This window comes from Artibeus jamaicensis, unplaced genomic scaffold, assembly GCF_021234435.1.
Source record: "Artibeus jamaicensis isolate MK-2021 breed Jamaican fruit bat unplaced genomic scaffold, CSHL_Jam_final scaffold_612, whole genome shotgun sequence".
NCBI lineage: Eukaryota > Metazoa > Chordata > Mammalia > Chiroptera > Phyllostomidae > Artibeus > Artibeus jamaicensis.
The window spans coordinates 3,630,119-3,651,713 of NW_026522049.1; the positions used below are offsets into that span (position 1 = coordinate 3,630,119).

At 61.6% G+C, this 21,595-nt stretch overlaps 1 protein-coding gene across 6 annotated transcripts in view; it reads left to right on the plus strand.

The window, feature by feature from the left end:
* SEMA4B (semaphorin 4B) overlaps positions 1–21,504 on the plus strand; it is a 67,058-nt gene extending 45,554 nt beyond the window's left edge. For 4 of the 6 annotated variants that reach the window (XM_053658924.1, XM_053658925.1, XM_037144987.2 and 1 more), the window contains 14 exons: positions 1,083–1,262; positions 12,532–12,695; positions 12,874–12,936; positions 14,068–14,166; positions 14,626–14,737; positions 14,913–15,026; positions 15,138–15,289; positions 16,098–16,279; positions 16,362–16,512; positions 17,219–17,429; positions 17,553–17,668; positions 17,852–18,018; positions 19,491–19,576; positions 19,832–21,504. In XM_053658924.1, the coding sequence (XP_053514899.1) occupies positions 1,083–1,262; positions 12,532–12,695; positions 12,874–12,936; positions 14,068–14,166; positions 14,626–14,737; positions 14,913–15,026; positions 15,138–15,289; positions 16,098–16,279; positions 16,362–16,512; positions 17,219–17,429; positions 17,553–17,668; positions 17,852–18,018; positions 19,491–19,576; positions 19,832–20,559 (2,525 nt within the window). In that variant the 3' untranslated portion in view covers positions 20,560–21,504. Of the gene's footprint in view, positions 1–803; positions 902–1,082; positions 1,263–8,446; positions 8,592–12,531; positions 12,696–12,873; positions 12,937–14,067; positions 14,167–14,625; positions 14,738–14,912; positions 15,027–15,137; positions 15,290–16,097; positions 16,280–16,361; positions 16,513–17,218; positions 17,430–17,552; positions 17,669–17,851; positions 18,019–19,490; positions 19,577–19,831 lie in introns of those variants that run through there. The other 2 variants (XM_037144988.2, XM_037144989.2) reach the window with 2 other exon arrangements.
* The last annotated feature ends 91 nt before the right edge of the window (positions 21,505–21,595 follow it).

Consider the following 21,595-nt stretch of genomic DNA (forward strand, 5'->3'; position numbering starts at 1 on the left):
CCTCGAACCGCAGGAACAATTACATTTCCCTGTGGTCCCCTGCCCTCTTGGGAAAAGTTGGAACGTGTTTCCCACAGCTTCCTTTCCGCCGTTTCTACTTCTTTCTTAAATGCCAGAAAGGGGGCATTGATTTCAGGATCTACGGAGGGCTGCTGCAGGTTGCAGTTTGAAACCCGTGCTGTAAGCAGGACGGAGCTCCATCCTTGGGGACGTCAGGGGGCAGGGTGGTGAGGGAGGCTGGGCCCTGATTCTGAGTGGGAGCCTCTGGGCTCCCTCCATCTTGAGGGAGAACGGTGCTGTCTCGTGCCTGGCCACGCGCAGGCCGTGGGGAAGGTCTCACCTCCTCTCCTGCGTACGAATCCTATTATTCTACGTAAGCTAATCCTGCAGCGCCCCCCCCCCCGCCCCCCTGTCCGAGGCTTGGCTTCGCGTGCACAGAATTCTAAGCGTAGACGCCCCTCAGGGTACCGGACTAAGGGGTGGGCCTGCAGGGAACGCAGCCAGGACCCAAGGTGGGCTGACCCGTGCAGAAATTAGACTCCGAAGCCACCAGCCCAGCGTCCGCTTGGAGCTCGGCACAGTTCGTGTGGTCACGGACAAGTGGGTGCCAGGCGCATTAGCTGGGGGGGGGGGCGCTGGGATAAAGGGTCAAGACCCAGGCCAGACCCTCACCAGGCGCACAGCGGAGAGACCCACACGTTTCCCCAAACCTCCGGCTGCAGTTTGCAGAGGGTCGCGGAGCGGCCGGAAGGGGGCCGGGGCTGCGGTGGGAGGGTCTGACGGTGGGGGCGGGGACCTAGGGCTCGGCTGTGCGCTGCTGCGCTCTCTCCCGGCGCCTGGAGGACCCCCGACACCTCCGGGCTCGCACCCAGCTGGCGAGCAGGAAGGAGGAAGGGGGAAGGTAGGGCAGGGCAGGGAGAAGGAGCTTGGGAGAGGCTCGGCGCTCGCCCACTTCCTCCTCCGGCGCCGCCCTCTGTGCCCCGCGAGCCTCCTCGGAGCTGGGTCGGCGGGACCGCGCTGCGCTGCGGGGGGCCGAGGGGGCGCGTTCGCGGCGGCCACGTGACCCGTCCCCCAACCCCCAGGTCCGCCAGTGCAGGGGAGCCACCTGAGCCGGAGCCCGCAGGACGCCGCCGCTGTCCGAGCCCCGCGCGCCGCGATGGCCCCGGGGACCCAGTCGCTGCTGCCGCCACTGCTGCTGCTGCTGCTGCTGCCGCCGCCGCCGGGCGCTCGGGCGCTGGTCCCTCGGATCAGCCTGCCGCTGGGTGAGTGCGGGACGACCCCGCGGGGGCGCGGGCCGGGGAGGGCGGGCCAAGTGCCCGGTTCGGACGCTGCCGTGACAAAGGGGGCAGGGGGCCCTTCGGAGTTGCGGGGGGGTTGCCTGAGACCCCCTCCTCCTTTCAAAGGGCTGCGCCAGGCGAGAGCGGGAGAGCGGAGCTGCGGGGCCGCGGGCCCCTTTCTTCCATTCTTTTAATGCTAGGGGAGGGGGCCCTCGCCTGCTCTGTCGCCCCTTGTGGGCGCCCTTTCGGTGGTGGCCGGTGGTGGTTCCCCCCCCTCGCCGCGCCTCGCCCCTCCGCCTGCGCATCTGTTTGTCTTTGATGCTGACCAGAGCCAGGCGCGGTGCCGCCCCCCAGGGCAGCGCGGGTGGAGGGGGCCGTGCTTGCTGCCCGTAAACACTGGGGTTTGGTATTCCGGCGAGTCACTCGGGAGCCGCCGCAGGACGGCGCCCCATCCGTCACCCCAGTAGACACGGCGGGATCCCCCCCAGGGCCGAGGAGAGCTACCAAACGAGGGCTGGGGGCAGTCTGGGCGCAGAGATTCCCAGGCCCTGGAAGCCAGGATGGTCCTCGAGCCACCCAAGAAGGACCATCCTCACGGGCCAGGTCCCCCTCCTAGGCTCAACTCTGCTTCTGTAGCCCACCCGCTGACTTCTGCTCTCCCCTCTCCTTACCCCGCTTTTTCCCGGTTGCTTCTCCAATTCCTCTCTGAAATTTGAGGGACTGGATGCCAAGCCTATTTCTACTACTGGGCAAGTAAGCCCCTTCTCCCTGAGCCCCAGTTTGCTCATCTGCAGAATGGGCCCAGGCACGGGTCCCTTGCAGGCGGGTCTCAGAGAGTTCGTGCAACTAGGTGTGTTACGTGGACATAACACGTCTGTGTGTGCCCAGGGGATGCTGATTCTCCAACACACGCCTGGTTGTCACACTGTGCGAGTTAGAAAAAGGGGCTTAGGAGTTAGAGGGTACAAGCCTGAAACTGTACCGGACTTCCTTCTCTTAGCGTCCCCACCCCGAAAAGCGTTCTAGTTTACAAAGGGACAGAGTAGCAGAATCAGCACTTCCATTAACCGCCTGGCCCGGAGTAACCCTTTCCGAAACACAGCCCGGTTAGTGCTGAGGAGGTGGCCCCGCTCCAGTCTGGCCTCAGCCCCTGAGTACCCACGTGACCTGGAGTGAGCTGCCGGTCCTCTCAGGGGCCTGGTTTCCTCATCTGTAAAATAGGGGCACTGTGAGCACCTGCCTGGAGGTTGTGAGGAGCACGTCCAGTTTGTGTTTGAAAAGAACCGGGCTTGGTACATAGAAACCACTCAGGGAGCGTAGCTGTCATCCCCCGAGATCACGGGGGCAGTTCTGCCTGGCGGGCGGCGGAGCTGGTGTGTAGCTTTGACCATGGTGCCTGGGTGCTGCGGCGCGGTCAGAGAGGGTAAGCAGGCGCATCCAGACCCCGGCCTGCTGCTTCGCTGTCTTCCTGCTGTGACCACTGCTCTCCCTGGTGCCCTGAAACCCTCTCAGCTTTGAGAGAGCGTGACCTGAGGTGGAGACAAATGCTCTGGGGTCTCCACGGACGGCCGCCCCCCCCAGAAAAGCTGGGCTACTGCCGGGGGCATGTCAGATGTGAGCACTGGGTGGGGACTGCTCCCCAGCGTGACGCGATGAGGGAGCCCCGAGGAGGAACCGAGAGGACCTACTTTCTGACAGCACCTAGAATAATACTTTGTGGTTATCACCCACACACGCAGCCCCGAGACCCGGCCCACTTCCTCAAATCCGAGCCCACACACCTGTTGTCCACCCCCCCCCCCAGTTCATGTCCATGGGTGCTGTAGGCTGGGGTTCTACGTCATTCCAAAATTCACATCTGCCAGTCCTCACCCCCACAGGACCGACACGCTTGGGTTCCCCCGTGACCCAGGTTTGGGGGCCACTCGGGGCTGGAAACACAGCCCACACTCTGTTCTCCAGGTCGTGGATCCTGGAGAGGAGAAGATCCTCCGCTGCTTCTTTTCTCGAGGCTGGGTCTGCCCAGAGGGGTGTCTTTTTCCGGTTCCTCCAGTGCCCTGGCCTAGCCTGGCAGCGCCCGGGCACTGGAGCGGGGGAGCGGAGCTCAAGTCCACGCTTCCCTGAGCTGCCCTGGGCTTCCTCCCCGGCCCGGGTAGCCCCTGCCCTTTGGTCTCGGTGCAGGCTCTCCTGGCAGGCTGGGTGCCCCAGAGGGGAATGTCCTGGTGACCAAGCAGGCTCACCTTCCCAGCTCAGCCGGAGGCTGCTTCCTGCCTCATCTCTGGGGGCTCGTTAGATGTTCCTGGCAGCCTGCCCATCCGGGCAGGCCCATGGTCACCATGGGCCACTGGCCCCCAGGCCCCTTCCTCACAGAACAGGGAGCGAGGCCAGGAACTAGAGCCCACACCCCCTTCCCTGCCACCTTCCCTCCCCTAGGGAATGCTCATCCGAGCCCCTGCCCCGCCCCCCCAGGGTCTGGAAGCCTGGAGATAGCGGGCTGTGTCTGTGGTTCAAAGCAAGCCCCTGGAAGTGGGGCGTCCTTCCTGTGGAACCCTCACGGCTGTCCATCAGAGTCCCGGGGCCACCCGGAGGGGGCGCCCCACTTGTGGCCAGGCCAGGCAGGAGGACTGGTGGGGCCGTAGGGTAAGCAGAGCAGATGGAGCCCTTGAGGGGAAGTAACGTGGGTTTGAAAGAGACGCCTCAAAGCTGTGTGTGGAATTCGGGTTCCGCTGCGTGGCAAGCTGGGCGGTCTGGTGTTCCAGGGCCTCGGGGTCCCCTGTGGCAGGGGCTGGAGAGGCGCTGCGTGGAGGTGACAGCTGAGGGGGTGAGCTGGGGGGCCCCCCCGAGCCTCCCAGCCCTGCCATGAGGGAAGAAACAAAACCTGCCCCTCCCACTCCTGAACGTGTTACTGGGTCCCCTTATTTGGGCAATTAAAGGGAGCTGCTAATTTCCCTCTGACCAGAAGTGCCTGCCTGGGAGGTTGTGGACCGACACAGTGTTTCCAAGCCAGGTTGAAATAAATCCGCAGGCCTGGGCCCTGCAACCAAACAAAACCCCATTGAGCTGGGAGAACACGGTCCAGGCAGGGATCAGCCATGTGACCTCTGACCCCAGGGGCATCCGGGGTCATGGCTGCTCTGAGAAGCCCCTGGTGAAGCCGCCCCCCCCCGCCCTCCCCCTCTGTACAGGCCGCTTTTTTTTTTTTAAATCTCACCGAGGATGTTTATTGAAGAGAGGAAGTGAGAGACAGAGAGAGAAACATTGACGTGAGAAAGAAACATCAGTCAGTTGCCTCTCCCACACACCCAACCAGGGATCAAACCCAAACCTGCATCCCAGGCACGTGCGCTGACTGGGACTTGAACCTGCAGCCTCCTGGTGTACTGGACGGCGCTCCAACCTGCTGAGCCTCCCGTCCAGGGCCAGTCCCCTTTCAAAGTCCTTTCCTTGGCTGGTCCCTGCTGTCCCTCCAGCGTTGGTCTTCAACGCTGCCCCCTGAGCTGGCCTCTGCCTGGCCCAAGGCCACGTGGACAGAGCTGTGTGGGTGCTGGTGGCGCGGCGTGGAAGAGGGGCTTGCCTTCCCCCTCTCGGCACAGCCCGCGCGGGCCCGTTTCCACGCCGGCGAGGTGGGGGTCGTGTCCGGAACCACCTGGCTGGGTCTGGCAGCCGCAGCACCCCCAGTGAAGGCAGCGGCTTCTCTTCTTCCGCGCGGAGCTGTCCCGCCCGCCCGGCCTGGCGGGGGCGCTGCCTACATTTGTTCGGGAGACACTGGCGGAGCCCTGGCTGTATGTGGCCCCTTGGCGAGGTGCCAAGACCTCCAGGTCAAGGAAGGAGATGGTGCGGACCCATCTCCCGGGGGAAAAGGCAAAGGTGGTTGGAGGAGGCCCCGTGGTCCCGCTTCTTTTAGCCTTCTTTTCTTTTGTTTTTTTTCTTTTCTTTCTTCCAAAATATGTTTGTTTATAGAGACAGAAAGTGTGTGGAGGAGAGACAGACAGACAGACAGGCATGGATTGGTTGCCTCCCACACGGGCCCCAACCAGGGATCAAACCTGCAACCTACGCATGTGCCCTGACTGGGAATTGAACCCACGACCTTTTGGTGTCCGGGACAACGCTCCAACCAGCTGAGCCGCCCGGCCAGGGCTCCCGCACCTTTCCAGTGCTCCTGGTTCGGCTCGTGTAGAGCCCTCTTGTGCCCAGAGAACCTCCTCTGCCCGGGGCTGGGCCGCTCCCCTCTCCTCCCTGCACCGCGCTGGCTCCGCTCTGCCCTCTGTGTGACCCATGTTCAGCTGGGTGTTGTGATGCGGGTGTCCGACAGAGCTCTAAGCTTGCACAACTTTTGGGGCACACCTGGGTACACCTGCTGGGTCGTCCTCCAGACTAGAGAGACAGAGGGTGGCATCGGGCCGGGAGAAAAGGCTGGATTTGGGTCAGGTTGTCGGTCACTCCTTGCCATGTCCCCTTTTTCTTCTGCTTTTTAAGATTTTATTTATTTATTTTTAGAGAGAGGGGAAGAGAAGGAGAAAAGAGGGAGAGAAACCTGCGTGAGATCAATCTGTTGCCTCTTGCACGCCCCCAACTGGGGACCCGGCCTGCAACCCAGGCACGTGCCCTCCTGACTGGGAATCGAACCTGCGGCCTTCCAGTTCGCAGACCGGTGCTCAGTCCACTGGGCCACACCAGCCAGGGCACTACGTCCCCTTTGGGGCCTGTGGTGCCCCTCACCCTGCGGGTGCTCAGGATTGGTGGAGAGGGCTCTGAGGTGGCCCTCGCTGGGCGACGGGGGTGAGAGGAGCAAACAGGACCCGAGACGCCCGAGGTCGCAGGCAGCCTGTTTTCAGCAGTTCCTCTGGCTGTCACCCCCCCCCCCGCTAGCCCTCCCTGCCTCCGTCCTTGCGTGGTGACCTCCCCATCCTGGCAGCGCGCCCCTGTGTCCAGAGCAGACCGTGCTTGCACAGGGGGGGCTGTCCTGGGACATAAAGGCACCTCTTGCCTTTCCCACAAGCCTGTGTTCTGCTCCTCGCCCTGTGCGGTCTCCCTGGTCACTCCTCAGCCACCGCTCCCACCTGACCATGTCCACTACAAGGCAGGAGTCAGCCCTCCGGGGGTCACTGTCAGGGGACACTGCCAGTCTCCTGGCGTTTGTGCCCAGCACTCAGCGCCCGGGAACAGGTGTGGGTAGCGCTGCCCGGGGGCCCCAGGCGTCCGTCGTCCAGTCTCCCCCTGCCTGGTCACTGCAGTTACCCCGTTTCCCAGCTCAGGTCCCTGAGGTTCAGAGAGCAGAAAGGTTTCGTCCGAGTCAGAGAGCTCGGCCTCCCAAGCCTGCGGCCCAACCTGTTCCCCTTTGGTCTCTGCACTTGTGGGTCCCTGAGAAGCCCTTCCAGGGCGGCCCTGTGGCGAGGGGTTTTCAGTGGGGACAGCAGACAGAGGTCTCATTTTACCAGCATTCCCACAGAGGGGCCAAGTGAACCCACTTGCTGCTGCTTTTTTGTCCCCGTGCCCCCCACCTGTCCTCTGAGACAGGCCGTCACAGCGAGAGGGAGCAAACCCCCCAGGAGGGTCCCCCATGTACCAGGCAGGGGGGACCTTGGCTGTACAGGTCATTCTGTCTCCCACGGGTGAGGGGACCGGGGCTCAGAGAAGCCAAGCCTCGTAGTCAGGTCACACAGCTAGGAAGGCTGGGGGCCAGGCCTCGGGGCGCAGCCGTCTGCCCAGGGAAGCACTGCAGCTGCAGCTGCCTCCTGCGTCACCTGTGGAGTGGACAGGACCCCAGCCCACCCTGCGTAATCGGCTGGCCGTCTCTCTCCTTCAGGTCAAGACATCTGTTGAGGTCACTCCCTGGATGGGACAAGGGTCCAGCTGAGGCCCTGAGCGTAGCGCCATGGTAGGGAACAGGGGCCAACCCAGCAGCCTCGGCCGGGGATGTGGTGATACCTGGGAACCGGGGGCAGGGGGTCAGGTTCAAAACCCAGCTCTTCCCAGCTCGGGAAGCACGCCCCTCACCTTACTGGCAGCTCAGTCTTCTCCCCTGAAAATCCCACGTGGTCATGCCCACGTCACGGCAGCCTTGCCAGGATTACAGGCAGTAATCGCTCAAGGTGCTTAGCGAGTGCCACGCAGGTCCTCAGCGCTGGGGGCACGGGGGCCCCAGGGGAGCGTGAGGGAGGAGTGCAGCGGCCCTGAGGCTGCTGTGGCAGACACCTGGAGGACAGGGACCTCCACGAGGACACGCCCGTGGCGTCTGGGGTCTGGCAGCCCGTGGGTGCCTGGCCCCCGGCGGCTGGGCGAGCGTGGGGCTGGCTGAGGCCCGACTCCAGTGAGTGGGAGCTCAGAGATGGGGACGGCCCTTCTCTACACGGTTTTGGCCGAGAAGCAGGAGGGGGAGGCACGCGTGGTTCTAGGGTAGACAGGGAAGGAGAACAGTGCTTTCTGCGCGGCGGAGGTTGTGGACCCAGGACCGAGGCTCCGTGACACGGTGCAGGGCCCTGGGGAGCAGTGGGAAGTCGGGGGTGGTTTGGCCTGGTGGCCCCACTTTCCTCAGAGGATGGGGAGGCACCTGTGAGGAGAAAGGTGGGCGCTGGGGCCTCAGGAGAGAGGAGGGGGCGTTAGGGATCTGCCCGAACCCCACCCACCCAGCAGGGGCTGGAGGAGCTGCCCTTGGTCCTGGGGGTGGGGGTCAGAGGTCAGGTGCTCAAGGCCATGGCAGCTCAGGGCAGGTACCTGGTTAGGGCTCTACTGGCCGGGTGGGCACCAGGAGGCCTGTGAGGGGTGGGGGCCACAGGGGGCTGCTGACCGGGCGGAGCAGGGCAGAGCGGGGACCTGCCTGGAGCACCAGATGCTACAAGGCTGAGCTCCCTCACCTTCCTGCCTCTTTCTTGGCCACCCCAGGCCTCGGGGGCGGGGAGGGCGATTTTGGCACGTACCCCGTCTCCCCTGTTGGGGACTCTGCCCCGGCACTGGTTTGCTGACGGCAGAATGTGACCGCTGTTTCTGGCCCGTCGGGCTGCCCTGCCCTGCGCTTGGGCGGTGCGGAGAGACGGTGTGTGTCCAGGTCGCCGGTTGCCCTGGTTAGTCACTGAGTCAGCACCCTGCCCGGGAGGCACCAGCGGGTCCAAGGGTCCAGGGAGGGGGACTCCCGGGGAGCAGGCGCTGCTCCTGAGCCCAGACCCTCCCTGGGACTTGGGGATTCCCGCGGAGGGGAGTGAGGGCACTACCACCCCTGCTGAGGACCCGCGTCCTGGCTCTGACTCTCCTGGAAGCTGATGTTTTTCAGCCTCATCCTGCCGGGGCCTGTGCAGGGCGGGCTGTCAGGGACAGGTCAGCCTGGGTGTTGTGTGGGCAGCCACGGAGGAGAGGGAGAGAAAGGTAGGGTGAGGCTCTGAGTCACCTCCCTGCGGGTGGGGGATGGGGACGGCGCTGAGCCCTCTTCCCGTCTTGTTCCAGCTCCTTGCAAGCTTCCAGCTGAGTCACTGGGGAGGCAAGAACCTCTAGGTGAGGCTGGGGACTGAGTAGATCCCGCATCACTTCCTGTTGGTATCCTGGGGCCCCGCAGGTATCTCCACCCGACTTCTGTGTCCCCCGAGCCCCAGGCCGGAGCCCTGGACGAGCCACCAGAGTTTCACCCCACCTGGGAAAGTGGCCCCAGCCTCAGGCGGCCTGGCTTTCTCTGTCCTGGACTCACGCAGTGGGAGGGGATGCCTGTGGCCAAACAAGGCACCCTCTCCTGCGCCTGCCCAGACCAACCCCAAGGTGTGTGCCGGCACACGCTCAGCACCAGCCCCCCTCCCTGTCACCTCTGCACAAGGAGCACCCGGAGCGGAGCGCACACAAGCACAGACAGGCCCGGCTGTGGGGCTCACGCACACGCAGACGGGCGGGCAGGCTCGGGCAGGGCCCGCGCAGACGCCTGTGCCGTGTGTGACTCTGAGGGTGACCCCAGGCGCTGGCTGCTCAGGCAGAGAACACCTGTCTCTCCGAGCACCTCGGGGGACCAGGTCACCTTCCCGCCGCTCTGCGATTGGCCTGCGACCCTGGTGTGAGCAGCCCCCGGGTGGTGGCTGAGCGGGAGGGCCGGGCAGGCTCGGCTTCTCCTCCCTGCCCTGCTCCTCGGCCGTGCTGGCTGGGCTGGATTTTCCTGCAGGGCTTGGGGTTTTGTTTTTGAGCCGCTGAGCGTGTGCCAGACGCCGTGCCAGCGCCGGGGGGCGGAGGGGCGTGTGTGCGGTTGTGTGGAGTAAGCACTGGGCAGACCCGGCTGGTTCCGTGTGTTATTATTTACATACGTAATCTTGTTCCTTCTGGTAACAAGCCCAGGAGGCGTGGGGCTATTAGGCCCACTTTACAGATAAGGAAAGTGAGGCCCCAAGATGTTATCCGGCTGGTCCTGGTGGCAGAGACAGGATTTGAACCCAGGGCTCTCTCTGCACTCCTCATCTGTCTCGATGGGGAAGCCAGCCCTGGTGACGTCCGCCAGGCAGGGGCAGAGCTCGTCGGAGGCATGGCCTTCAGGACACCATGGCTTTGAGTCGGAGAGACGTGGGACAGGGGGAAGCAGGAGGGGTGTCCCCAGAATGGAAGGCGTGGTGTGAGGGGCCCTTTGAGCAGCTCTCCAAGGCAGTTCTCTCCCAGTGTGACTGCAGGGGGCAGAGGGCGACCCTTGAGTGTCTGGCTTGTGCGTGGGGTGCACAGGGGGTGTCCTGGCTGCCCTCAGCCTGCCTGGCCCTTGGCAGGTCCCCACTCCCTTCCAGGCCGAGTGGGGCCGAGCCGCCACCTGGACTTTAGCTTTTATCTCTGACCTTTGGCGTTTCTGTATTATCTGGGCAGATTCCAAGGACAGCTTCCTGCCTGGACACAAGTGCCCCTCTGCGGGCAGGTAGGCGTGGGCAGATTCGGACCTGCCCTTGCAGGAAACGGAGGGAGGGACCGCCATCGCCACCTGCCCTGGACTCAGCGAGTCCCCGCGGGGCTGCTGTGAGGGCTCCGGGTGTGCGTTATCCCCCGTGATGCGCAGGAGAACACCAAAGCCCAGAGAGATGACGTGGCCACTGCCCTACAGGGCACCTACGGGGCACTTCTCAGAGTACAGTCCTTGGACCTTCTACTCCGGAATCACTTGTGAGGTTGTCCATTTGCACGTTCTTAGGCCCCGTCCAGGGTCGGCAGACCCAGGATCCGGAGTTGAGGTCTTCCGGGCGGTGTTGCGGCACCTTGCTGTTTGCAGACTGTGGGTTCAGGGAGGAGACCTCTTGAGCCAGACTCCCACTGCGGCCTCTTTTTTGCTGTGTGTCTTTGTGTCAGTTGCTTCACCTCTCTGAGCTTTGACTTCTTCATTTGTAAAGGGGGAGAACAGCAGCCTCTGCCTCCCGGCGTGGTTGTGGGCATGCAAGGACTTGGTCTCCACGATGCATTCTGTGTGGCACCTTCCCCAGTGGGCCTGTGGCGGCTGTGGAGGGCTCTCTGCAGGGTGGTGGTTCTTCCCCAGCGGGCCTGAGCACAGGAGGCCAGCTCGTCGGCCGCACAGAGCTGGAGCAACCTGCTGGGGAGCCAGCGTGTCGGGAGGTTTCTGGTTGGGAGAGGTGGGAGGTTTGTGCTGGAAATGTCCTGGAGCCTCACGGGGTGTCCATGGGAAGTGCGGAGGAGTTGGGAATTTGAGGCAGAAGACCTAGAGTCTCCTGTGATTCTGGACGTTCGGGTCCAAAGACAGGCCTTAACTGCTCCGACCGCAGCTGCCCTGTGGTCGCAGCGGCAGACTTCGGGCTGCGGACCTCAGGGAGGATTTTCCCTGTGAATTCCCACTGCAGCCCAGTTCCAAATCTGGACAGTAAGGTGACCTCATTTCCCTTTTCTCTTTGGTCACTGGGAGGCTCAGCGCTAAATGAGTGGGGATCTCTGACCTGCTTATAGTTCCCTTTTCTTCCTTTTTGGTTTCAGTGTTTTCTCCATAGATGTGGAGGTTTTTTTTTCCTGCTCTTGACTTTAGTGTTTATATTTTGTTACCTTCTTTCCCTTGTGTTTCTTCACTCTTGTGGAGCCGGGCTGGGGGCGTGTAAAATCACTCACCGTGGAGACACACACGAAGCCGTCTTCACAGCTCTCTGTTGGCGTGTGACCCTTCGCCTCCTCTGCTTCAGGAGATGATGCTCGTCTGCGTGGTCACCATCCACTGGCCAGTGAGGGGACAGCTGAGCTTGGGCAGAGCAGCTGCCTTGTGCTTGTTTTTCTTTTCATATCAGCTGCATAGAGTTTTCAGAATGATTTCTCTCCAAATCCATTTGCCGCCCAGAGCCCACCCTGGACCCCGGTGCATGGGTGTGCGTTTATTCCCATTTTCTTCCTTATCCTCTCCTCGGGTTGGTGTGGGGGTGCGTTCAGATTCCCCGAGGTCAAGGTTTGTAACGTGAATATTTGTTCATTTATTTTAAATTTTCTTTTACTTTTTAGAGAGAGAGGAAGGGAGGGAGAAAGAAAGGGAGAGAAACATAAATGTGCGTAGCTTCTTGAGTGCCCCCTACTGGGGACCTGGCCCACAACCCAGGCATGTGCCTTGTCTGGGAACTGAACCGGCGACCCTTTGGTTCCCAGGCTGGTGCTCAGTCCACTGAGCCACACCAGCCAGGGTGAGCATCCTGTTTAATAACCGTAACTGTTTCACGAGTGACTGCGGAGTGGTGCTAAGGGTTGGAGACCACTGTCCGCATGTCTGTGCCGGTGGAGGCTTGTTCTCTGCAGGGCCGAGGGCTGGGCGGTGCTTCCAAGCCTTCTCCTGGGGCCTGCTGCCACTCGGGCGCGTGTGAACATCCTCCACTTTCCTACGTTCAGACATGGGCTCCGAAACCATCCCTTTGTGTTTTACTTCACTTCATATTTCGACCATGTCCTTTTCTTATGTCACTTTGCTTGTTTTTCTGGGGCTTCTGGAAAAAAAAAACACAAACACCCTTTTTACGAGCTGCTGGTGTCCTGTCCAGTGGTCGCCTTCTGTCCCCTGTGGGCGGACATTTAGGTCTCGGTGTTTCGTTGCCGTGAATGGTGCTGTGATGAACTCATGTTCCTTTCCATTCATCTGTGTGCTTCTGTTTCTTTCACACAGAATGTTTGCAAGGGGGGAATGCTGCGCCCCCCATAAGCCCGACCCCCCTGTCCCCAGCCCCTCACCACCCACTGTCTTACTGACCTACCTTCACTCTGATTGGTCCATCCTAGAGGCTGGGTTTGTGTGGGAGGGGTGGCCCCCAAGTAATGTCCGTCTTCCTCTCCCCAGGCTCTGAAGAGCGGCCATTCCTCAGATTCCAAGCTGAAAATATCTCCAACTACACGGCCCTGTTGCTGAGCGGTGACGGGAGGACCCTCTACGTGGGTGCCCGAGAGGTCCTCTTTGCGCTCAACAGCAGCGCCAGCTTCCTGCCGGGCGGGGGGTACCAGGAGGTGAGAGACGATGGCCGGGGCTGGGTAAGCTGGGCAGGGAGGATGGCAGTGCGGAAGGAGGGCGGGAGGACTGACCTCCTGGGCCCGGGCCTGAGGCACACGGAGAGGGGAACGGAGTGAAGAACTGGGGACCCTCCACTGCCTCGTGCACACTCACCTGCCCCCTCGCCCGCCCCAGCTGCTGTGGAGCGCAGATGCCCAGAGGAAACAGCAGTGCAGCTTCAAGGGCAAGGACCCACAGGTGAGCCGGCACCTGGGCTGCGGGTGGGGTGCAGGGTGGACCTGAACCCAGGACGGCAGCGGCAGCCGCAGCCAGCTGTGCTGGGCGGGACCTAGGCTGCTGAGGTGGCCGGACCTGGTTTTGAATCTTGGACAAATAGATGGGCCTGTCTGAGCCTTAGGGTCCTCACCCCTGAAATGGGGCTGGTGGTGCCTGTGTCCCCGGGCTGACTGTGAGGGGCAATTCCATGGGCCGATAGGGGTGAGGCACCTGGCACAAAATAAGTGCGGAATAAACGCAAGCTTCCAGCAGGAGCAGCAATTGGGTGGGGACAGACAGATCCTGTTTATTTTGGGGGCCTGACCCATGGGGGTGGGTCCGATCCAGCCCGGGGTTCTTCTGGAGGACTCCCCGCCATTCCCAGAAGCCTCCTGGTCCTGAGTCCAGTGGGGGTGGGGCTGGGGGAGGGCAGCTGAGGTGGAGGCAGACAAGCACCGGCCTTGGGATCAAGCCACAGGTTCAAGCCCTGGCCGCCCCAGCCGTACAGGTAGTTTTCGTTCAGCACTTGCTTTGTGCCCAGGTATTTTTAGGCACTGGGGGCCCCCACTGCGATAAAGAAGCACGAACAATAGGCAAAAACCGGTGCATTTAAAAGGTAGTCAGGTTACACACTTCATTTAAAAAACAGAGGGTGGAGTTGTGTGAGTGAAAGAGGAAGGTCTCCAGGGAGGTTTGGGGGAACTAGCGGAATCTCGCTTGGAGCCGCCATCGGCGGCGGAGCCTGTGTGAGTCTGGAGCCAGGGTTCCGGCTGCGTGTCTCCTCCGGCTCCGGGCCGTGGCTTCTTCCCCAAGGGGGCTGGGAGGGACCCGCTGTTCACACTGCGTCCTGAAGAGGACCTTCTGAAGAGACAGCCTAAAGGAGGCGTTCTCTGCCCTCGCTCCAGACTGAGGAGAGGGCTGCCAGCCACAGCACGAGCGGAGCCCCAAGGTCCCCCTCCAGCGCACATGACACATTTGTGGTCCCTGGTTGGCTTCTGCTTCTGGATTCTGCAGGGTCTCCCCTTCCACCCCCACCCGACTCCAGGGCCCTGGGTCTCGGCGGTGCCCCCTGGTGGCTGGATTGGGCCTGACACCCTCTTCGTCTCTCCCCAGCGGGACTGTCAAAACTATATCAAGATCCTCCTGCCACTCAACAGCAGCCACCTGTTCACCTGCGGCACGGGGGCCTTCAGTCCCCTGTGCACCTACATCGTGAGTGCCCTTCCTCAGCCCAGCCGGCCTGGGAGCTTCCCCACTTCCGGCCCGGGGAGCTGTTCTCCAGCACCGACCCCTGGTGCAAGGCAGGGCCCAGCGAGGCCCCCTGGTGGCGGTGGGCTCACGGCTGACCCGCAACTCCACACCCTGCAGATTCCTCACAGCCCGCCTGTACACCCCTCCACACTCTCACACCCACGGGATTCTGCCCTGTGCTCACCTTATCGGAGGCTGTGGGTTGGGCCTCCCGCCCGGAGCCGGCCAAACGTGGGTTTGAATCCTGTGGCTGCTCCTTCCTGGCTCCCATCTTTCTAAGCTGCATTGCCCCTCTGCCTCCTGGGGCAGCGAGTGCCCACCGCAGAGGTTGCTGCCAGACTGGGCTCCCCCCCACCCGACCTCTCCCCCGCCCCCTCAGAGTTGTTTCTCCCCTGAGCCCCCTCATCTGTTTCCCTACAGAACGTGGAGAACTTCACGCTGGCACGGGACCAGGCGGGGAATATCCTTCTGGAAGACGGCAAGGGCCGTTGTCCCTTTGACCCCAATTTCAAGTCCACGGCCCTCATGGTTGGTGAGTGCTGGGAGCCGGAAGGTTCCGGTGAAACTCCACGGGTGTGAAATGCAGCTGTGACCTTGGGCTGCCCTTGGCCTCTCCCATTTCCTGTTCCCTCCTCTGTGCGCCCCAAGTGAGGGGCAGGGCTGGGGTCACTGCAGGTCTGAGCCCCGTGGGAATGTCTTCTTGGCAGATGGCGAGCTCTATACCGGAACAGTCAGCAACTTCCAGGGGAACGACCCCGCCATCTCCCGGAGCCAGACCCGCCGCCCCACCAAGACCGAGAGCTCCCTCAACTGGCTGCAAGGTGAGGCCCTGCCGTGGGCAGGGTCCAGAGCCCTGGGGAGGGGCCTGAGATCAGAGCCTCGCCGCCCTGGGATTCCCGGGCTGACTCTTGGCTCCCCGCCGGCTCCCGCAGACCCGGCGTTTGTGGCCTCAGCCTACGTCCCCGAGAGCCTGGGCAGCTTACAAGGGGACGATGACAAGATCTACTTCTTCTTCAGCGAGACCGGCAAGGAGTTTGAATTCTTCGAGAACACCATTGTGTCCCGGGTTGCCCGCATCTGCAAGGTGAGGGGGTGGGCCACCCAGAGCCCTGAAAAGGCTCCTTGAGGCCAAGGTCAGGACGCCACCAGGAGGTTTGCGCTTCTGTGAGGTTCTCTTGTTCTCTGGGAAGAACGGCCTAGCTAACGGCTTTTCTCTCCTTTTATAAGTCACAATACCTCTTACTGTTTTCTGTTACGTAAAAAGTGAGAGCTGCAGGACAGAAAATTACATGCAGATATCCCAAGACAGAGAGAGATCCTGGGCTCGGGCCCTGGGCTGGAGTTGGTTAGAGCATCGTCCCAGCGCGCCTAGTTTGTGGGTTCAATCCCCGGTCAGGGCACATACAAAGAACCAACCAGTGAGGGCATCAATAAGTGGAACGGCAAATCGGCGTTTCTCTTTTTCCGCTTTCTACTCTTTCTCTAAAATCAATTCAAGAAAATAAACGAGTGTGGACTCCGGAGCCGGGCTGCATGCGCTCGGTCCCTGCCCGTCCCGTGAGCTTGGGCAAGTCCTGTCCCTGCTCAGCGCCAGCGCCCTGGTCTGTGCAGTGGGAACATGAACCAAACCTGCCTCCTGCTCGTCTGGGTTAAACTAGTCCCTGTAAACCTTGTCGGCGTGTGGCAGGCAGCAAACTAAACGTCGACTGTTACATTGTATTCCTCCTTCCCTGTCCTATGAAAAGTCCGCTGCAAACATTTTAGGAGGTTCCTTGCTAATCCCTTCTCTTTCGCCTGTGTGTAAATATTTATAAGAGAACTACTTGCAAATGAGAGTTGTTCTGGAAAGGCAGCTCCTGCGCAGGGAGCCAAGGCCTCTCTCCCTCCCGCAGGGCGACGAGGGCGGCGGGCGGATCCTGCAGCAGCGCTGGACGTCCTTTCTGAAGGCCCAGCTGCTGTGCTCGCGGCCCGAGGACGGCTTCCCCTTCAACGTGCTGCAGGACGTCTTCACGCTGAGCCCCAGCCCCCAGGACTGGCGCGACACCCTGTTCTACGGGGTCTTCACGTCCCAGTGGTAGGGCCCCAGGACCCTGCGGGGGACGGGAGGGTCGAGGGGGAGGCCGGGCTCCCGGGCTCAGCAGCCGTGTCTCCTGCAGGCACAGAGGGACCACGGAGGGCTCTGCCGTCTGCGTCTTCTCCATGAGGGACGTGCAGAGGGCCTTCAGCGGCCTCTACAAGGAGGTGAACCGGGAGACCCAGCAGTGGTACACGGTGACCAACCCGGTGCCCACGCCGCGGCCCGGCACGGTGAGGACTTCTCCCTGCACCCCGGCGGGGGGGCGGCCGGGAGGACAGGGCACCTCCCCAGGTTGGGATGACGTGGCTTCTCCAAGTCCGTTTTGAACGTGAGGACAAAAGTTCCGGCCTGCTTGCCCCCACTGGGACAGTTGTGACCGTGACTGTCGGAAGGCCTTCGAACCTTCTCAGGATGGGCAGTGTGTCCCTGTCACTTACTGCCCGCCTGTGTGACTGTCCCACTCATGCCTCCCTGATGGCGGTGACTCCTTATTTAATTTTGGGGTGAGGAGCGTGGCCAGGCTGTGGAGAGGCAGTGCTTCCTTCTTTCCTTCCATGCCCATGGGCTCCTGCAGAGCAGACCTGGGCCAGGATACAGGTGTGTGGAGCACGCCTGGGCACGGTCAGCTGGGGTGTGTATCACCAGCGCCGGTGCTAGGACACCTGGTCAGAGAGAGGTTGCTAACGCAGCAGGGAGTGTGGGCCTGCTGCTCCCGGCCTGCGGGCGGGGCAGAAAGCCGCACTGCAGGGAAATCTGCCAGCGGGGACCCTTGGGTGCCCGCACCCTGGGCTTTGCCCTCTAGGTCGGCCCCGGGCTCTGCAGACCTGCGGCTTCTGAGGGAGGGGCAGACACACCTGCCTTCCTCTGGAGAAGCCGTCCTGGCGGGATGGGTTTTCCCACCCTCAACCCTCACGCTGCCGCCACCTCCTCCTCCAGTGCATCACCAACAGCACCCGGGAGAGAAAGATCAACTCGTCCCTGCAGCTGCCCGACCGCGTGCTGAACTTCCTCAAGGACCACTTCCTGATGGACGGGCAGGTCCGCAGCCACCTGCTGCTGCTGCAGCCGCAGGCCCGCTACCAGCGCGTGGCTGTGCACCGCGTCCAAGGCCTGCACGGCACCTACGACGTCCTCTTCCTGGGCACCGGTGAGTGCCTATGGAAGGGCCAGCATGGAGGGGTCGGCGCGGAGGGCGCGGAGGCCCCGGGGCGCGGCTGTGGGGTGTGGGCAGCAGGCAGCGCCCAGGGCCTGACCACCGTCCTCACTCCAGGGGACGGCCGGCTGCACAAGGCGGTGAGCGTGGGCCCCCGAGTGCACGTCATTGAGGAGCTGCAGATCTTCCCTCCGGGCCAGCCGGTGCAGAACCTGCTCCTGGACCCCGGCAGGGTAAGCAGGCAGAAGAGGCCGGTCAGCACACTTGGGGTGCCCCTCTCACAGACAAGTGTGGGAAAGTAGGGTGTCAGGAGGGCATGAGAGGAGGCCCTTGGGGAGTGGCTCTGATTGGGCACCTGAGCCGGGTGTGGCTGGGGGCGGTGGCCGGGGCTGCCTCTCACGCCAGCATCTGCACAGGGCCTGCTGTACGCAGCCTCCCACCTGGGTGTGGTCCAGGTGCCCGTGGCCAACTGCAGCCTGTACCCGAGCTGCGGGGACTGCCTCTTGGCCCGGGACCCCTACTGCGCCTGGAGCGGCTCCAGATGCCTGCACCTCAGCCTCTACCGCCCTGAGGCGGCCTCCAGGTGAGAGCTTTTGAAGGCCCCATCCCGCCTGTCTGTCCCTGTGCCCTTGGCCTCAGACCACCGGCCCCAGGCGCTCTGCAGTCACTGTGCAGTTTCTCTTACCACCACAGTCTTGGTGCAATGCGATTATGAATCCGCTCCCCTTCTGACTCTCAAAAGTGTTGTAGTCCAGATGGTAAATTGTGGGCCTTCCCCACCTGAGAGGCGGGGGAAGAGGGGCATGATTTGGAAAATTTGGACGTGCTGCAGCTCTGGAAAGCTTGGCGGGAAAGCTGGGATTGGTGCGTGAGCAGATCTAAACCACAGAAAGTGAGGGCTCCGAGACAGTCCACGAGGGAAGCCATTGAAAGTTGTCTTCAGTGGAACTTGCCCAGGTTATAAAACGTTCAGGTAGAAAACTTAGAAAACGGAGGGAAGCCTAATCAAAATACAGCAACGGCTAATCCCGCCTGGGTGTATATCCTCCCCGATTTTTCTACATATGTGTGTGTAAAATTAAGTGCATTTTGAGTAGGAATGGGACCTGCCACACTTGTGGTGTGTCCTTGCTGCACACAGGGGGACAGCTGGTGCCAGTTTTTTTGTTGTTCTTTTTAAAAGTATTTTATTATTTATGTATTTTTAGGGAGAGGGGAAGGGAAGGAAAAAGAAAGAAATATCAGTGTGCAGTTGCTCCTTGCACGCCCCCTACTGGGGACCTGGCCTGCAGCCCAGGCACATGCCCTGATTGGGAATTGAACTGGCAACCCTTTGGTTCAACAGCCCACGCTCGATTCGCTGAGCTACGGCAACTGGTGCCAGTTTTATATGTCACAAAACCAGATGTGAATGCACACACATATCCTGGGAGAGATGCCTCCAAAATGCTCCTTGTCATGATTGCTGGCTGCTGGGTTGTGGGTGGTTTTTACGGTATTTTTTAAATGATTTTTTATCGACTGGTTGATTTTTGAGAGAAACATCGATTTATGGTTCCACTTATTTATGCGTTTACTGGTTGATTCTGGTATGTGCCCTGAGCAGGGATCGAACCCACAACCTTGCTGTATGGGGACAGTGCTCTAAGCAACTCAGCTCCCTGGCCAGGACCTACAGTATTTTTAGCCTTTGTGCTTGACTGGGTGATTCTGAGTGTTTCTGTGTGCATCAAGAATTACTTTTTTCCTTCATCACACTGTATGAAATGAGTCAGTGCGTGTGCGTTGCTTTAAATGAGACGACTATGTACATACAGAGCCAGGTGCCCTTCCACACTTTTTCTAAAGGCTCGGACTGCTTTCGTAGTTCAGGGAAGCGTTACGGTGACTTTTATTTGAAATACCATGAAGACAGAGGGGCCTGCCTTTGACCCTTGCTCTGGGCCTGGAGGTTCCTGAGCCCCAGGGCCTGGCCCTCAGGGCTGCACCTTGGGTGGTGGGGGCACAGGCTCACAGGGTGTTCCTGGCCTACCCTAGACTCTCTTTGGTCCACAGGCCATGGGTCCAGGACATCGAGGGGGCTGATGCCAGCAACCTCTGCAACGCTTCCTCGGTCAGGGCTCGGGTTGCTGTACCAGCAGGTAAGGTGCCTGTCAGAGGTTGGAGGGAGGCAGGGGCCAAGTTGCTTAGAAGGTTCCTGAACTCAGATGCTGGTGGGTGGGTGTAAGTGCTTTTCTTCCCATCCCTGTCCCTCTGGCCAGCAAGCAAGGTGATGGGACGTGAGTCACATTATAGTCGCTGTCGAGGCCTGATGGGTGCAACCCAGAGGGAGGTGGGTGAGCTTGGGCTGCGGCGGATGCCCGGCCCTCTCTACCCTGTGCCTCTCCTGCCCACAGACAAGGAGCCTTGTGAGCACGTCAAATTCCAGCCCAATACAGTGAACACCTTGGCCTGCCCGCTGCTCTCCAACCTGGCGACACGGCTCTGGCTGCATAATGATGTCCCCGTCGATGGCTCCGGCTCCGCCTCCTGCCGGGTGCTGCCCACCGGGGACCTGCTGCTGGTGGGCAGCCAGCAGGAGCTGGGGGAGTTCCAGTGCTGGTCTCTGGAGGGAAACTTCCGGCAGCTGGTGGCCAGGTACTGCCCAAAGGTGGAGGGCACGGTGGCCGGCCGGAGTGGCAAAGTGCCTCTCACGTCTCGGGTGAGCGCGCCGTCCCAGGGCAAGGCCAGCTGGGGTGTGGTCAAGTCCTACTGGACCGAGTTCCTGGTGATGAGCGTGCTGTTCGTGTTCGCCGTGGTGCTGCTGCTTTTGTTCGTCCTCTACCGGCATCGGGACGGCATGAAGCTCTTCCTGAAGCAGGGGGAGTGCGCCAGCGTGCACCCCAAGACCCGCCCTGCGGTGCTGCCGCCCGAGACCCGGCCGCTCAACGGCGTGGGTCCTCCGAGCACCCCGCTCGACCACCGAGGCTACCAGGCCCTGTCGGATAACTCCCCGGGGCCCCGGGTCTTCACTGAGTCAGAGAAGAGGCCGCTCAGCGTCCATGACAGCTTTGTGGAGGTGTCCCCAGTGTGCCCCCGGCCCCGGGTCCGCCTGGGCTCTGACATCCGGGACTCGGTAGTGTGACAGCTGACCTGGAGAGCAGTGGACCCTGGCTTCAGGGGCCGTGAATGCTCAGAGGGCGCTGGCCGGACTCTGGTGCCCAGCCCTGTGGGCAGTGGGGCCAGCCGGCCGCTGTTCGGGCACTGAGGCCCCTCCGACCGAGACAGTTGTGGCCCCAGAGGTCTCCGCTGAAGATGGGCACCTGCCTGGGTGGGCAGAACAGTGCTCCTGGTGTAAACTGAGCCTTCGGTTTAGAAAAAACATTGAAAATGTGAAATGAGGATGAGACCACACAGAATGCCAGGTACACACAGCCGCTCCGGTTCCGCCCCCGGCCTGGTGGGCTCATGGCCTCGTGGGGGCCTTGGGGACCGATCCGATGTGGTGGTTTGAGACAAGAATCGGGAATCCCTCACCAGCTGGCCTCTTCCAGCCTCTGCCTTATTCTACTGCCACAGGCGGCCCCTGTCACGCAGAGCCAGGGGCCCACCTCGGGCTCCGTGAGTCCTGCCTGGCCAGCGGGCCAAGCTGTTACAGCCATCATCCCGTCACCTCAGGGACCGGAGGGCTACGCTGGCACTGCAGCCGCGACGGGGCCCCGGGCTCCAGACAGCTCTGGAGCTTCCCGGCCTGTATCAGGCTGTGGCCATGTTGACAGCGGGCAGCGTCAGCTCAGGAGAGTGTATGACGATGTTCACCTTTCCCTCGGAATTCTGGGAAGAGACTGTCGCCTGCCTTCCTCCGTCCAGCCTGGAAACCTGGGTGACCCTGTCCCCACACCCACACCGACCTCGTCTGAGACCCAGTCCCCCTTTACCCTCCATTCTCCTGCCTCCAGTCTAAGGGATATCAACACTGCCCAGGACAAGGGCCCCAGTTTTTGTGGCTTTTATATATTTTTTTTAAATAAGATGCACTTTATGCTTGTTTTTTTGTTTTTTAAATAAAATCTGAAGAACTGAAGTTGAATCACAGGCCTTCCTCTTAAAGGACTGTTGGTTCTTGAGGCTGGTCTGGTTTCCCGAGTTCTGGGGGGCCCTGTGCCCCCAATTTCCAGGGG